Genomic DNA, 16,057 nt, shown 5'->3' with positions numbered 1-16,057 from the left:
GGGGTAATTGGAAGTACCTGGGAGTAGCTTGGGGTAGCTAGGGGGTAACTGGGGGCAGCTGGGGGGTAATTGGGAGCAGCTGGGGTAACTGGGAGCAGCTGGGGGGGTAACTGGGGGCAGCTGGGGGGTAATTGGGGGCATCTGAGGGTAATTGGGGGCAGCTGGGTGTAATTTGGAGTAGCTGGGGGTAACTGGGGGCAGCTGGGGGGTAATTGGGAGCAGCTGGAGGGTAATTGGGGGCAGCTAGGGGGTAATTGGGAGTAGCTGGGGGTAACTGGAAACAGCTGGGGGTAACTGGGAGCAAATGGGAAGCAACTGGGGAGTAAGTGGAGGCAGCTGCAAGGCACCTGGGTGCAGCTGGGAGATAACTGGGAGCATCTGGGGGTAACTGGGGGGCAGCTGGGAGATAGCTGGGAGCGACTGGTGGCAACTGGGGGGCAGTTGTGGGGTTAACTGGAAGCAACTGGGAGATGACTGGAAGCAGGTTGGGGCAACGGGGAGGTAACTGGGGGCAGCTGCGAGCAACTGGAGGGTAAGTGTGAGGTAAGTGTGAGGTAACTGGAGGTAACTGGGAGCTAACTGGGAGTTAACTGGCGCTGACTGGGGGCCGGCCCCTCCCCTGGGGCGGGCTGTGCCGCACAGCGCGGCGCGATGACGGAGCGGCGCCATGACGTAGCGGGGCGCGCGCGGCGGCCATGGCGAAAACCGTGGCCTACTTCTACGACCCCGATGTCGGCAACTTCCACTACGGTGCGGGGGGGGGGCGGGACCGGGAGGGGGCGGTGGGACCCCCGGGACCCCCGGTGAGCACCCCCTGACCCCCCCCTCTTGTCGCTGTGGTTGCAGGAGCCGGGCACCCCATGAAGCCGCACCGCCTGGCGCTCACCCACAGCCTGGTGCTGCACTACGGCCTCTACAAGAAGATGATCGTGAGCGGGGCTGGGGGGGCGTAAATATAAAGAATAGTTAATTTTATAATTAGTATAAGCGATATGTTGCTTGTAATTGATGTAAACAGTGATTGATGTTTGTAGTTGTTGAAAGGGGGAGGGGTTGGGGAGAGGCAGGCCCTCCTGGGGGGCAGCCTGTGGCAGGGTAAGGGGCGGTGGGTAGCACAGGGGGCTCTGTTTAAATATAACAAGAAATATTTTCGTGATGAGGGTGATGGAACATGGGACAGGTTGCTCAGGGGCTGTGTGGGCTCCCTCGCTGAAGATATCCCAAGCCTGGGCGTGTTCCTGCATGGCCTGGTCCAGGTGTGCCTGCCCCATCGGGGAAATCGCACCAGGTGGTCTTTCAAGGTGCCCCCCAGTCCCTAATGTGCTGTTTTGCTGTGTCGCTGTGGGATGGCAGCCTCCTGTGCAGCCTCTGCTCACGGTGCTCTGACTGGGGCTGGAGCGGCAATGCTGGACCTGAAGCACCCATAGTTGCAGCTGCTTGGCCAGCACTGTGTGAGCATAACTGGTGAAGCTGAAAAAAGCTCCTCAGGAGGCTAGCCGGTTCATCTTGGTGCCCAAATGGGGTTCATTAATCCTGTCTTATGCCTAATAAGCAATATTCACAGTCCTTACTGAGCACCCAGTTCCCCCAGTCTAGGCCAGTGCGTTCCTGGTGTCACTGTTAGAAAGATGGTCTCTTCCTGAATTCTGACCTGATAAAATATGAGTAGTGTTTAGTAATGACCAGAAAGAAAAATTAAATTTTCACGTGTTTGAAGAACAGGATTAGTTTGGGAATAATAGAATATCAGGATGAATATGTGGTACCCCTGTTGTGAAATATTTTATTTCACTAGTGCAAGTGGAGCTGAACTGAGCCCCTTCCCTTCCAAAGCCCTGTTCCTTTTGCTGCCCACTCTTCCAGCACGGGGCATGCGGCATAGCGCCTTGCAGCACCAAGGCAGGGCTGGTGAGAGGCACGTGTCTGTCCATTGCTTCTGAGATGGCTGCTGCACACTTTGACCTGCAGAATTTGCCGTCTGCAGATGCTGTGTGATTTGGGACAGCTTGTTTAGTCCTAGGGCAGCTTATTCTCACCTTCAGTACTGCAGGATGGCTTCCAGACTGCTTTGGGACAGGATTCCTGTGACAGCCAGCACAGTTCCGGCACCCAGGTCACAGTGTCTGTGTGTGAGGCAAGGTCTGCATGCTGCCTGCTGTCCCCAAAGCCTGAAATCTGCCTGATGTGCTCTGGGGCAGCACCGTACCCTAGCACTGCACTGCAGCTCCAGGCCCCCGTATGTCTGTGTGTATGGTGTCCTCTCAGGGGAATTACCTCATTAAAAGAAGCAAAGAGCACTTCTGTCACTGGCATCATCACTCATGGTTAGCACACAGGGTGTAAAACCAGGGGTGTTGCTCCTTCCCCTCTGTTCCTGCATCCCAGCAGTGTTCCTTGCACAGTCGGGCTCTGGTCCCTGGGGCACTCCAGCTTCCCCCATTGCTTGTGCCTGAGCTGGGTGACCAGAGGGTTATGCTGATTCAGGCATTCTCAAAATGATTGTAGGCAATTACAAGTCACTGATAAAGCAAAAATAATCAGGACTTCCTCTAAAGCTGTGAAGAAGAAAGCCTGGTCAGGCTCCGGGATGTGTTCTCAGGTTTGCAGCCTGCTTTAGGGGCAGCTCGTGAGCCACTGTAAAAACCCCGTGGCTGCGCATTTCTTTGCCACAGCTCTGTGCAAACAGCAGTCTCCAGCTAGGCCAGGCAGCTCCCAGGTTCCCTCGTCCCCAGCATCAGAAGCTAAGCACCACTAGCCAGCTCCTGCTGTGCTTTCAGGGACCTGGCTACATATTTATTTATGACTGCAGAGCAGGGCTGTCCTTAAGGGACACTGGCCAAGCTCTTGAGAATCGGGTGATGTTGGATTGAAGCTGTGTTACTGTGAGCACAAGAAAGCAGTGGAGATTCTGGCACATCGCACTCCGGCGTGTTTGCAGTGTCTTCTGCAGGATATGAGGCAGGGCACAGTACAAAATTCTTGCAGGTATGATAGCAATGCAGTTTTCCTGCTCTTTTTTTTTTCGTGGCAAAGTGTGAGCAGCCAAACCAATACCAGTGCCTGGCATTTGGAGCAGGCTCAAACTCAAGCTCCTCCATTCTCTATGCTGAGAGACCCGGCAGGAAACAGAAAATGAGCTGTCCCCAAATTAACACACAATACCAGTTTTTAAAAGGAGATGTTAAAATGGACCAGTGAAATTAATTTGTTATGCTTAAACATTTATTTTTTTAAAAAGCTCCCTGTTGGAATTTATACAATTCCAGTAGCTTGATATCTGGTAACATCACATCCTTTGGATTTTTTGGCTGCCCTCATAGGAGCTTTTACAGGTGTAGTAACCTGTGGCTGCTGAGTGTTGTGTCCTCTGTAGGGTCCAGCCTGGTGCGAGATGATTTCCCGGTGCCTGCTGGCTGAAGTAAAAGCATTGGGAAGCCAGTCCCCACTTCATGTGCTGGCAGGATGCAGCACCTTCTGTATTTAGCTTTCCCTGTCTTGCTTTCTGATCCTTTGTGTCCCCTGTCCTATCTGATCTCTTCCCAGCTCCTGGCCTTTGTCACCCAACTTGCCTTTCCCTTTGATTTTCTTGTCTCTGTCTCCTGCCTTGGCAGGGGCTGGTCTTCTTTCTCTTTCCAACCTTGGATGCTTCTGTCTGTTCCCCCTTCCCTTTTTCTTTTTTTCTCAGATGCATCTCTGCCTTTTAATCAAACTGCTCTCTCCTGTCTTGCCTGGGTACCAACACTTGAGACCACTGAAACAACAGAAAATCGCCCTGTTCCTGCTGTGCTCCTGGGGAAGATCTGGCTGGAGTGAGCTCAGAGCGTGCGAGATCTTGGCAGAATTTAGCTTTCAGATGTTTACTGCAAATGTATGAACATGTATGAGTAGCTTCTCTCAATTTTTTTTTCCTGCAGAAATGACAAAAAACATGTTTTGTCATGGCACTGCTGTGTCAGGTCCCTGTCTGCATGAGGCAGTAGGCAGGGCTGTGCACTTCGCTGTGTTTTTAGCCTTGAAAAGTTTTTTTTTGGTATATTTTCCACAAAATGTCATCACGAAGCTGCAGACCGCAGAGGAAACTTCATCCTGAGCAGTCAGCAGCTGGCAGAGTGACAAGCAAATAAAAGCAGGGGATTATTGGCTGGCTGTGCCTATAAAAGGCCCTGTTGACTTCGTGTTATGGTTGCATCATTATCTGCCTTCTTCAAGCAAGAGGCCGCTGTTTTGTCGAGGTAGCTGAAGTGGGGTTTGCCTCTTCCCAGCTTATTTATGGCTGTGGTGAACAGATCCTTAGGGTTCAGCGTTGCTGAAGGAGAGACAGTGTCTGCCCAGCTGCGTATCTTCCCTGCTCCTCAGCTGCGTGTTCCTGCTGCCTTGTGCCACGTCTGGGTCCCTGTGAGAGCTGCTGTGACTTGGTCACTCAGCAGAAGCAGGGGAGCCCGGTGCTGAGCTGGCAGAGCGGGGTGCTGAGCACCAGGGCCTGCCCCAGAAACTGGGTGGGATCCTGTGGGCGACGGGCACGGAGGGGAAGGAGTCAGCTTTCTCCTGCCAGCAGCTGAGTCAGGCTCGAAGCTTTCCTTCTTGTTTTTATTCCTCCCCCCCTCCCTTTTCTGCTTTGAATTCCAAGTCCCTGCTTTTCCTTGCCCAAGAGAGCCTCTTGATACCCCGTGAGGGTGGCTTCTTTTCCATGGCGATTCTTCAGTGTTGCTTTTGGTCCTGCTGGAGCTGGTCTCTGGAGGGGGGTCTGGCCTCCACTTTCAGCTGCTGCAGTGTCATCCTGTCCTCCTTGTCCCAGGCAGCAGCTTCTGAGAAACACCAAACCCTGCACATTTGTCTGGAAAACGCTGCGCTGCGCAGGTCGGTACAGTTGTGCACTACAGGAGATGTTACGTGGCTTAGGCTCTATTTTCCCTCTGAAAATCAGCAGGTCTCTGCGGGGTCCTGCATAGCACAGGGAGCAGGCGTGCTGTGGGAGTTGCCCTGACACATTTTCCCTCTGGAGACAAGCTCGTTTCATATTATTTTCATCTTCCCACTGTTCTATTAAGTGCACACTTTTAATTAAGACAAGTTGTGAAACACCGAAGATCTCTTATTGATTTCAGTGTAGCTTTGATTTCCTCTTATGGGGTACGTGGTGTTGACTTTTAACTTCCTGGATGTTGAGGTATGTGTGGTAAGTGCCAAACTGGCAAGTGCGTGTTGTCACGAGAACTTCAGTTTGAATCCACCCAGCTCCATGGTTGTTTCTTGCTGACTTTCCAAAGGAAACAAAGCTTATGCGTATGTTCCATCTATCCGTGAGCCTGCTGCAAACAACTTCTGAACTCAGCAGCCTGCTGCAGGCTGATCCGATGGAGGGACAGAAACCCCTCTTACATCAAGGTGGTTTGGGTTTTGTGACAGATGAGGGACTAGTGCTTCCCAGTGAAGAAAAATCTCAAGTTTAGAGTCAGCTGTTTCCTTTTGCTAGCTGGCAAGCCATGGGCTGGGGGGGTGTGTTGGTGAAAAGAAGGGATCAGAGAGTATAAGGGAAAAGCTGCAGTTGTTATGAGAGGCAGGAGACGCTCTTAGGGCCAGAAGATAGACATCAGTAGGCAAACAGGCTTTGTGGAGCAGCTTGCTGCATTTAAATAAACATGAATGTCAGGAAGCCAGTGTGCTGGCCCACTTCTAGATCCACCTCGTGTGGGTCATTTGTCAGCCTGGGACTTCTTGCAGCCAAAGCAAGCACAGCTTTGAATGGGAAATAAGTCTTGTCTTTCTGTCTTGAAGGTTTTCAAGCCGTACCAGGCATCCCAGCACGACATGTGCCGGTTCCACTCCGAGGACTACATAGACTTCCTGCAGAGAGTGAGTCCCAACAACATGCAGGGGTTCACCAAGAGCCTCAACGCCTTCAACGTGGGTGATGACTGGTGAGTGCTCTGTGCCTCCTGCGAACCGGGACCGGAAAGTCTGAAGTGATCCTGTGGGGTTTAGGTCTGCAGAGCTCTGATAGCACGTGCTGGTTTTTATTTTCTTTAAACAGAATGAGGTGTATGACCCTCCTGAGTACATCAGATTATCAGAACCTCCTTAATTCATTTCCCTTCTCTTTAGATTTTGCTGTCCATCTTTTTAGATCTATATTTACACTAAGCTTGTTGAGTTACAGACTGTATGTCTGCTTGTTCTTGCAGAACTTCCAGTTCTCCTTGAGCATGCTATTTTTTAAAATAATTGCCTCTCTTTTCATCTACCTTTATATGTGCATGTTAAATTCAAGGCAGCTCTGAGAGCCTGATTTTCAGGTAGGACAGAAGAGAGTTTCATGCTTCTGTACAAAACCACATGAGATCTTGTTGAGAATATTCAATCCAGCCTTTCATGTTCATGAGAGATGAAACTTGAAAGAAAAGTGTGGACGGGCTCTCTGGGTGACTGAGGAAGCAGACAGGTTGAGGAAAATAATGTCTGTCTGAGAATAGGATTGTTCTTTGTATTCTTTGGAAGGCAAAGCTCTAAGTACAAGCACAAGAGGAGTTATGTTACATAGAGAACAGTGTTGTCCCAAAAAAGTATCAGTATAGCCTGGTTTTTAATATTTAGGCTGGAATTGGAAGACTGTTCTGTAATGTCACTGCTCTGATGATCAGAAACCATCTTATCAGAATAGAGGAGGAAAAAAACAACACCACAGTTCTTAAGCCGTTGCTTGTCCACGACTGGTTTTAAACTAAATGGTTTTAAACCAATGGTTTTAGTTTCATTTTAGTTTTAAATGAAGAGAGGAGATTTAGATTAGAGGTCAGAAGCAAACTTTTTACTCAGAGGGTGGTGAGACACTGAAACAGGTTACCTAGAGAGGCTGTGGATGCCCTGTCCCTGGAGGTGTTCAAGGCCAGGTTAGATGAGGCCCTGGGCAACCTGGTGTGGGGGGTGGCATCCCTGCCTGTGGCAGGGGGTTGGCACGGGGTGATCTGTGAGGTCCTTTCCAACCCAGGCCATTCTACAAATGACATTTGTAACATGCTGCCTGTGAGGGTGTAACACAGGGTCTCAATGTCCTCTGTTCCTATGCTCTCCCAGAGATCCTGGTGCCTGGGCTGGCTCTGCGTGCTCGAGTGGGTCGTGTCTCAGCTCTGCCCTAAGAGCAGTGTTTGGCTCTGCAGCGTTGTGCCTGATGTGCTGGGAGGCTGAGGGGGCCTGTGGGGACATGGTGTGGGAGTGATCTTCCTTCCTCCCGTGTCATGTCCTAGTTCCAGGCACATGTCCGCGGATCCTGGCATTTGTTGTGGGCAGGGGAAGCCTTTTCTGCACTGGCTTGGAAGCTTTGGTAATCATTATCAGATTCACTAAGTTTACCATTGTGTTTGCAGTCAGATTTCTACCTGCTGGTACTTTGTGTTATAAGCAGGGTCAGAATGATCCCAAATTAACCTTGTCATGGAGAGTGAGTTTTGCTATTGGTCAAGTAATGTCCCTAGACAATTTTATTCCTGGCTTTGCTCTGGAAAAACTGGGAGGAATTAAGTGTTCTTTTTGAATCATAATTTGTGTTTTCTTTTTATTTTTTTCCAGCCCAGTGTTTCCAGGTCTCTTTGAATTTTGCTCTCGCTATACTGGAGCCTCCCTGCAGGGAGCAACGCAGCTGAACAACAAGGTAACTGAGCTGATGGGCTTGCCTTTGAAACACAGGTATAAGCTAACTGGTTATCAGCTTAAGGATAACCCCATGGATGTGTTTTGTATATCACCATAGCAAGCACTGCTGTGTTGCAGAATAAATTCTTAGCACTGCAGGACTGTGGAGTTTGAGACCATTCCTGTACTGTCAGAAGCAGCCTTTTAGTAGATGTTTAATCCTGAGGGAGCCACAGATCATTAATACTACAGGATTATAGTCACAAAGTACTCTCAGCAATGTAGAACAACAAACCTGGGATCTTCAGTGAACCCAACTAATTTGGCATGGACATGTTGTAACAGTGGGCTAATGAGCAAGATGAAGCTTTGGAAAAGCCTCCATAGGTAGAGGAAGGGGTAAAAAGGTGTGTGTGGGACACAGCACTGTGCTGGCTGAAGTCCCTTTTGACTGGGGAAGTGGGTGCAAGGTGGTTGTTACCATGCTGTCATCTCAAAGTAACTTATTTTTCCTTCCTTAGATCTGTGATATTGCGATAAACTGGGCAGGGGGCCTGCATCATGCCAAAAAGTTTGAGGTAATAAGGGGAATCTGCAGCCTGCTCTGTCTTTTTGAGCCTGTGTTCTTGGCTGATCCTGTTCTAATGTGAATTGGTTTTCTTTGTATTGCAGGCTTCTGGGTTTTGTTACGTCAATGACATAGTTATTGGCATCCTGGAGCTGCTCAAGTAAGGATGTGGGGCACGTGCAGTACTGGTGGGGATGGTGCTTTCCTGCTCTTCTCTGCTGAATCTCTCTCCTTGTCTGTCTGGTGGCTGTGTCTTTCTAGAGTCCAGGGAGGCCAACAGCTTGATCTCTTGGCCTGATCCCTTCTTTAGGCACAAGAAGGGGTCTTGAGAATTGGAATATCTGACTCCAGTTTTGTTGTATGCTGCTCAAGTGATATGGGAAAAGTTAAACTTTGTTACTCTTTAACAATCTGTGAAATATCCATTCCAGGGTCTCCTGAATCAGGGTTTTTGCCACAGTGAGCCTTTTGTAGGTAAATGTGAAGTGTGGCTTACTGGAGACAGAATAAAATGGCCTGCATCTGTCTTGATTTGCTTGACTGGCTGAAGAGCCAGGACTTGGGCAACACGTGTTTGATCAAAGGACACTTGGCTGTGTGTAGAGAACTTCTTTTGTTTTTAGAAATCAAAAATTTGAATGAGAGGAAAAGGTACCAAAATACTTCCAATTTCTTGGCTTAGTCTGTAAACTTTTTTATACTCTCAAATGCCCTGTTTATTGCTGAATATGAAACAAGATGCTATGGAATTTAAAAAGAAAAAGTTCTTTTTAGGGTTGACTGGAGAATAAGTATGTGACCGGTGGCAAGCTTACTTGTTTGCAAGTCAGATTTATGGAATGTACTGGCATTTCTTGTACCTTCTTCCTCTCTGCCAGTCTTCCCTATTTTGTTTTTGGAACCTCAGGTCTTTACAGTTTATCTACAGACCTATTTTCTAGTCTCACATGAGTCCTATTTATGAGAGGCACCAAATATAGCCCAGTTACCCCTCACGGGAGGTTATGATATATCTATTCTCTTGTTTCCTGTTCTAGTGTACCACTTCCGCGGGAGGTGGTTGCGTGCTTCAGTTTGCTGCCCTGTGGTCCCTCTGCTCTTAGGAGGTCCCTTCTTCCATTTACCAGGGTGTGAAGGCTGGGTGCTTGTAGCCTCTTTTTCTCTTAGCCATCATTTGTCTTTAGGGATAAATCTGGACAATTTATATGGTCTGTGTCTCTGGGAGGCTGTAATGAGGTACTGATTTGCTAATCAGCACGGCTCACTGCCATCAGCCAGCATGATTAGGTCACTGCAGATACACTGAATGCCACGCTTCCAGTGGACAGATGGCATGAGCCACATGCTCCTCCTCTCTGTTTCAGTGTTGTCTTGTTCTCTTGGATCTCTCCCTGTAGGGTTTTGGCATGGATGTCAAATTCCCTGCTCTTTGGGGACTGACCAGATGCAGCATTTCCTAAGGAAATGTTGCAGAAGTTCTCCGCAGCTGAGCAGGCAGCTCTAGATTTGGTGGGCAAGGCATGGCTTTAGGGCCCTGTCTCCAATGCTGTCACCTGCATGTCACCTTTGACCATTACACCAACACTATTACTTGTGGTGATCTCCCTTTCTTCATTCCCTGTCTGTGACCCAGACAGCTTCTCCTCCAGTAAACATCATGCCTGTTTGGATGGCTGAGCTAAAGGAGCCTGGTTAAGTCCAGTTACCCTTCTTTTCCCTTCTGTCTGAACATCCATTCTGACTCGTGCTATGCTCAGTGCTTCTCTTACCCCTGTAGTTTTTGATCAACCTCTCGCCATCCTCACAGTGTTGCCCCAAAGCTGATCCCTACCCTTTGGGAGTGACAGGGCTCTGCCTGGACTTCCACGGCCTGCAGGAGCTGTGCCTCAGGCTCCTGCTCCTCGTTCAGAGCAAGGCAGCCTCTGCAGTCCACCCCGGTGGTGTTGGTGCAATGAGGCATTAAGCACTCCTTGGCTAGCTTAACATTCAGTTCCAGATACAGTTAAATATTTTTGGAGCTCTTAAAGATTAACTAGCTGAAAAATTGTTTGCAGGGAGGGGGCACGCGCACACACACACACACACACACACAAAGAGCTTTCTAACCCCACATGTTTTAAATAGATTTTATGTGGTTTCTGAGATATCTGTGGCTCTATCTGAAAACCTTCTGTGCTATCTTTTTTTAAGCACATCAGAAGAAAATGTTTTAGTGGGTGTGTGTTTAAGTGGACACTGTACAAATGTAACATGTAAAGCTGTTTGATACACCTGGGGTGGGAAAAATGAGTTCTAGCAAGTGGGCTTGCAGGTAAACTTCAGCAGTGGTTTTCTGAGCTCTAAGTGATACTAAGCCTTGTGGGTAGGAGTGTGGTTGGGTGCAGAGCAGACAATAAAGCTGCTTTTCCTCCTGTTTGTAGATACCACCCACGTGTTCTGTATATTGATATTGATATCCATCACGGAGATGGTGTGCAGGAGGCCTTCTACTTGACGGACCGTGTCATGACTGTGTCGTTCCATAAATACGGGAACTACTTCTTCCCTGGCACAGGTATGCAGTTTCCTTTATAACGTGAACCTGGCCTTGTTTCAGGGTCCTTCAGAGGTGCTGCTGGAGTCTGGGGGTATAAAATCACAAAATGGCAACTGCAGGGAGCAAAGGAGGAAGAAAAAGCATGGAGGAGCAAGTGGAGAGGAACAGAGCTAAAGCTGCCTCTAGGAAAGGGGGATTCTAGCTAGGGTTTCAGAGGTCTCAGCCCAGACCAGATCTGGTGTTCCAGCACCTCTGGAGTCTTAGAGCTGTTGTGACTCTCCTGTCTTTCCTTGGCCAGGGGACATGTATGAAGTTGGTGCAGAGAGCGGCCGTTATTACTGTCTCAACGTGCCGCTACGAGATGGCATCGATGACCAAAGTACGTAGGTGTCCCCTGCCTTTCCCCCTTGCCCAGATATGTGCTGGTCCTTCTCTCCAGAGCCATGACAAACCTGTCTTTCTCTCCAAAGGTTATAAACACCTCTTCCAGCCAGTCATTAACCAGGTGGTAGATTACTATCAGCCCACCTGCATAGTGCTGCAGGTAAGAAACTGAGCCTCTGTGCCTCTGATGCACATGTACATCCCCCTGTCCAGAGGCTGTAGGTTGGCGGGGCATTTCTTGGTTGGGTTACCTGCTGTTCACAGGGGTTAGGGGTAGTGTGTCCTAGCCAAGCTGCTCTCTGTCCCTCTGGTGAATGCAGGTGGCAGAGGGGTAGAATGGTGATGCAGAAAGCAGTGGTTATGTAGCCAAAACTCAGCTGTTCTTTTTCTTTTCCCCAGTGTGGTGCTGATTCTCTGGGTTGCGACCGTTTGGGTTGTTTTAACCTCAGTATAAGAGGGCATGGGTAAGTACAGCGGGGCAGGGGCACAGCAGTTAGCTGAAAGACTGTCCTTTAGTCTGAAGGGCTGCAGAGCGTCCTCTGCTGTGAGACCTTGACTTTGGCCTTCAGCCACACCAACAGTTTTTGGGGTTTGTTGGTTTGTGTGGGTTCTTTTGTCTTTTTCTTTTTTTAAACCCTTGTGTGATGGGAGGGGTTCTCAGAGTGGGACTCTGTACAAGAGCAGCAGTTCACAGAGTAGCACCTGGCTCAGTTTCCCAGGGTAGGAGCCCTGAGTCCCAGGTGTGTCACATGAGCCATGGTGGCATTTGAGCACACAGTGACACTTCTGATATGAGCACGTGCTGCAATTAGCAGCTCAGACATGTTTGCTTGGGATTTCCAGGGAATGTGTGGAGTATGTGAAGAGCTTCAACATCCCCTTACTGGTACTGGGAGGAGGCGGTTACACAGTCCGCAATGTGGCACGGTGCTGGTGAGTCTTTTCCATCCTAGTTGAAGGTCACAGGTTAAGCAGTCGCTGTGGTCTTTGCCCCTGCATACACTGTGTAGCTTTCTGTGGGCTGAGCCCATGTTATTTCATGTTTTTAGGACTTATGAAACATCGTTGCTTGTAGATGAAGCAATTAGTGAAGAGCTCCCGTACAGTGGTAAGTTTGAGTTCCTGTATTTTCTCCACTCGTTGAGCTAAAGTAGGTTGTGTCAGATGAAAAAATAGCACTTCTATTCTGCGTTGACCACAGATAAGCAGGGCCCAAGTGTCAGAGCTTCCTGATCTCAGAGATAACCCTGGTTCCCTTCTACCTCCTGCTCATAGGCTTTGCTGGGCAGGCACACCCTGAGCGTGTGATGTGTTATTTAACGTGGTTCACTTCCTCTTGGGTGATCTGAGTGTTACTCTTGCTGACTCTGCAAGGAATGGTATGGAACAGCTGCAGAGCTGTACGTCACTGTGGTTTTTAGGGTCTGGTCACCTCTGGCATGGTGGGAAAGTGAGTTCAGCTGCTCTGCAGCTGGTGGCTGGCTCCCTCGCCTCTGTGCTTTAACCATTGTGCTCGTGCCATTGCAGAGTACTTCGAATACTTCGCTCCAGACTTCACCCTTCACCCTGATGTCAGTACGAGGATTGAAAATCAGAACTCGAGGCAGGTGAGTGCTCGCAGCCTCGCTGCGGTGTCCAGCTGTGTAAACCCAAAAACCCTGTGGTTGATGCTTTTGTGAAACCACTTGGGACCCAGGCAAAGGGTTATTGTGGGAGCAGCAAGCTGATGAAGAGCAAGCACAGCCTTTCCTCTTCGATGTCAGAAAGTCTCAAAGGGACAAAAGTATTTGAGAACATGGTTGAATTGTCTTACTGTTTTCTAAGTGCAGGAGCCTCAGTGATTGAATTAACCCTCTTACCTCCTCTGCTCTGATAAATAGTTCTTTTTTGTTAAATGCATTTCTCATGGCCACCACATAGGTGGTGCAGGCAGGTTGTAGTGCTAACAGCTGTAGTTCTGTCTGTGCAAAGTACCAGATCTGACAGTGGTGATCCTTCTCTGTTTTCTCTAAGTAGTACTTGGATCAGATCAGGCAGACGATATTTGAGAATCTGAAGATGTTGAACCATGCTCCCAGCGTGCAGATCCACGATGTCCCTTCTGACTTGCTCAGCTACGATCGCACAGATGAGCCTGATCCAGAGGAAAGAGGCTCTGAGGAAAACTACAGCAGGTATCAACTCTTGTTCTGGAGAAATGGGATTCCCTTTAAGTTCTTGCTGGGATGGGTAGAGTATGTACTGGAGACCATTTCCTGGAACAGATACAAACTCACTTTTGAGTCTGGTTTTTATCCATGGATCCTCTCTGTAAATGTGTGGTCTCCTCACAAAACAGTTCTTGAGGTATTTGGGTGCAAGGCATCTTCTAACGTGCAGTGAGACCTGTGGGCATTCTTCTTTGCCCCAAGGGTGCCAGGGCTCTTCACTAATGATGATTGTCTCTTCCCCTAGGCCTGAAGCTGCCAACGAGTTTTATGATGGTGACCACGATAACGACAAAGAGAGCGATGTCGAGATCTGAGGGCTCTGGTGTGGGACTCTGGACTGCGGGGGGGACCCACGTTGATGCTTGGTGCAGTTAACTGGGCTGCACAGGTGCCAGCGAGCCCTCCCTTTGTATTTGGTTGCAAGCGGTGGCAGCAGAAACAGCACCACTGCAGACTTCTGCTGTCTGCAAGGCAGAGAGCAGTGAAATGTGTTCCTTACTTTCCACCACACGTCACGGTTCCAACTGTCACCGCTCGGGGAAATGGAAACTCAAGTAGTGCTCAGATCTGTGCCGTGTGCCGGCTGGCAGCCATGCAGCTGCTGAGCCCGACCTGCACCGGCCCAGTCAGCTCCTGTAACTCCGTGTGGGCTTCTGCCAGAAGGTGGGAGCTGGAGCTTGTGCCTCAACCTCTGCCTCTCGTCAGCAACACACCTGCCGCATCCCAGTCTCCCCAGCCCTCTGCTCAGGTACCCAGTCAGTTGTCCTCTGAAGCCTATGCTGAGGCTTGCTTCCCGATCCCCTTTCTGACCATCTGATGCTCCACAGCTCAAGGAAAACCGTTCAAGAAGACAAGGCCAGTTCTGGGGTAGGGGTCAGGAGCGTGACTGGAGCAGGGAGCAGCTTGCTGGAGCAAGGTGGAAGAATGTATGCAGAGCGTAGTCTTGTTTGTTTCCCCCTGTACTCAGTTTTGCGTTCACAAATGAGTACTGCAACACTTTGCCAAGCTGGACCTAACCCCCACATTTTCCTCATTCTGTGAGAGGCTAAAATCACTGCGGAACAGCAGTTTGGTTGCCAAGGTCAGTACATGGTGCGTCTTGCATCTCCAACGCAGCTTCCAGCTGTTTTCCAAATTCACGTGTGGCCCTTCTGTGTGTTTGCAAGAGATGTGGAACCCAAGCCACTCCCTCGTGGCTGCCCAGGAGATGTCACTCTGCTCATGGGTGAGGGAAGCTGCCTACTGCAGGTCCTGTCGTCTTGCCTTCACACAGCAGAGGTTTCCTAAATCCCAGACTGCTGCTGCTCCTTCTCCCGTGTTATCACCTGGTCCTGTCGTGGTTTGGAGGGTGCTGTTTGGGGAGAGGGGACGGGTTTAGCCTCTTACTGTGCATACTGTTGTTTGTTTACTGATGTCTTTAAACATTAAATGAAGAGGCAGTATTTTTCTTACCTGACCTGTCATTTGTCTGTTTAATGCTCGCGCCTTTTGGCTCCAGTACTCCGGTGACTGAAGATGTGTGCGTTGTCCCTGGCAGCGTGGTGTCCTACGCTGTCTGACCTGTCAAAACGAATGGAGGAGCTCCTTGAGGTGTACACCAGTGTGCTCAGCACCGCTGTGCAGCGAGGAGAGCCCTGGGTTCCTGTAAAAAGACCAGTCCAGAGGTCTCATCACCGCTCCTGCTTGTGCCCCTGGTTACAGAGAAAGAAGGTGCCCACAGAGCTCACATTTCAAAAACACACCTTTAAAAACAGATTCTTTGAGTTGCACGCTCTGTGAGAGCTGCTCTTTGCCTCATGGTATTCCTACAGCCCATGTCAGTGGCTGTTCCTCTCTTTCTGGTCCTGCAGCCATGTCCCCATTGCTCCGTCATCCCCATTGTGCTGGCGGGTGGTGGGCTCATGAATGTTCATCTCTGTGTGGGGCCAGGTGGTGGCACAGCGATGCCGTGACCTGCAAAAGGCTCGTCCCACGGTCACAGGCATGCAGTAGGTAAGCAACCCCACACACACCATCTGGAGGCCCAGAGGGCTTTGGCCTCCCCCATGCCAGGCCCTCAGAGGCCAGTGGTGCTGGAGACCAGGGACTCACCAGAGCCTGCAAGCAGCCTGGCTTCCCTCCTGCCACTCCCGAGACTCCAGCAGCCAGCTTTGTGCTGCAGCTTCAGCTGATCTCAGCCAGCTCCAGTGACAGAGGTGCACCGTGGCCCAGCGCAGGACCTCCAGCTCAGGTAAGGTCTGCTCGTGAAGCCTGCTTTAGCCTCAGCAGCTGCTCGTTGCTGCATCTCCACTCCTCTCAAACACTTTTGCACAATTTGATTTTTGCTTCGTCTGAATGTGGCTGATGATCAAATGCAATGTAATCAATTTCCATTCTTTGCAAGCATGCACTAACTGGCTGCAAGCTTGCACATTGTCCCCTCTTCGTTAGATGCCTGTTTGCTGCTGTGTGCTCAGGCTTTCAGGTGAGTCTTTCCTGCTCCTGTCATGGCCCAGCCTCTCTGTTGCAGCACCTGGGCTCTCCTGTTCCTTTTTCCCATCCCAAATCCAGCTCCTGAGGCTGTTCTGCCTCATAAAGAAACAAGGGGCAGTGCAAAAAGCTGAGCTCTGCTGTGCATTTGTAACATTTGCATCTCCCTTGGAAGAAACGTGGAATAAATGCCTATGTGATGTTAGAAATAATAATCAAAAATAATTATTAAAATCATCAATTATAATTAATAGAATTAAACTA

General features: G+C 49.6%; 1 protein-coding gene across 1 annotated transcript; it reads left to right on the top strand.

The window, feature by feature from the left end:
• The first annotated feature begins 592 nt into the window (after positions 1-592).
• Positions 593-14,775, top strand: HDAC3 (histone deacetylase 3). Its single transcript, XM_027468331.3, has 15 exons — positions 593-750; positions 847-929; positions 5,776-5,918; positions 7,564-7,645; positions 8,148-8,204; positions 8,299-8,354; positions 10,615-10,748; positions 11,029-11,109; positions 11,201-11,274; positions 11,514-11,578; positions 11,958-12,047; positions 12,164-12,222; positions 12,642-12,721; positions 13,131-13,288; positions 13,569-14,775. The coding sequence occupies exons 1-15, from the start codon at positions 696-698 to the stop codon at positions 13,636-13,638; spliced, it is 1,287 nt and encodes a 428-aa protein (XP_027324132.3). The 5' UTR covers positions 593-695; the 3' UTR covers positions 13,639-14,775.
• The last annotated feature ends 1,282 nt before the right edge of the window (positions 14,776-16,057 follow it).

This window comes from Anas platyrhynchos, chromosome 14 (genome assembly GCF_047663525.1).
Source record: "Anas platyrhynchos isolate ZD024472 breed Pekin duck chromosome 14, IASCAAS_PekinDuck_T2T, whole genome shotgun sequence".
Taxonomy (NCBI): domain Eukaryota; kingdom Metazoa; phylum Chordata; class Aves; order Anseriformes; family Anatidae; genus Anas; species Anas platyrhynchos.
The sequence above is the reverse complement of the archived record's forward strand: the minus strand, read 5'-3'. Positions and strand labels throughout refer to the sequence as shown.

Coding starts and splice junctions, on each gene's coding strand:
- HDAC3 (XM_027468331.3), top strand. CDS start 696: ATGGCGAAAACCGTGGCCTACTTCTACGACCCCGATGTCGGCAACTTC. Junction 7,646..8,147: donor CAACGCAGCTGAACAACAAG/GTAACTGAGCTG, acceptor TTCCTTCCTTAG/ATCTGTGATATTGCGATAAA. Junction 12,048..12,163: donor CGCAATGTGGCACGGTGCTG/GTGAGTCTTTTC, acceptor TCATGTTTTTAG/GACTTATGAAACATCGTTGC.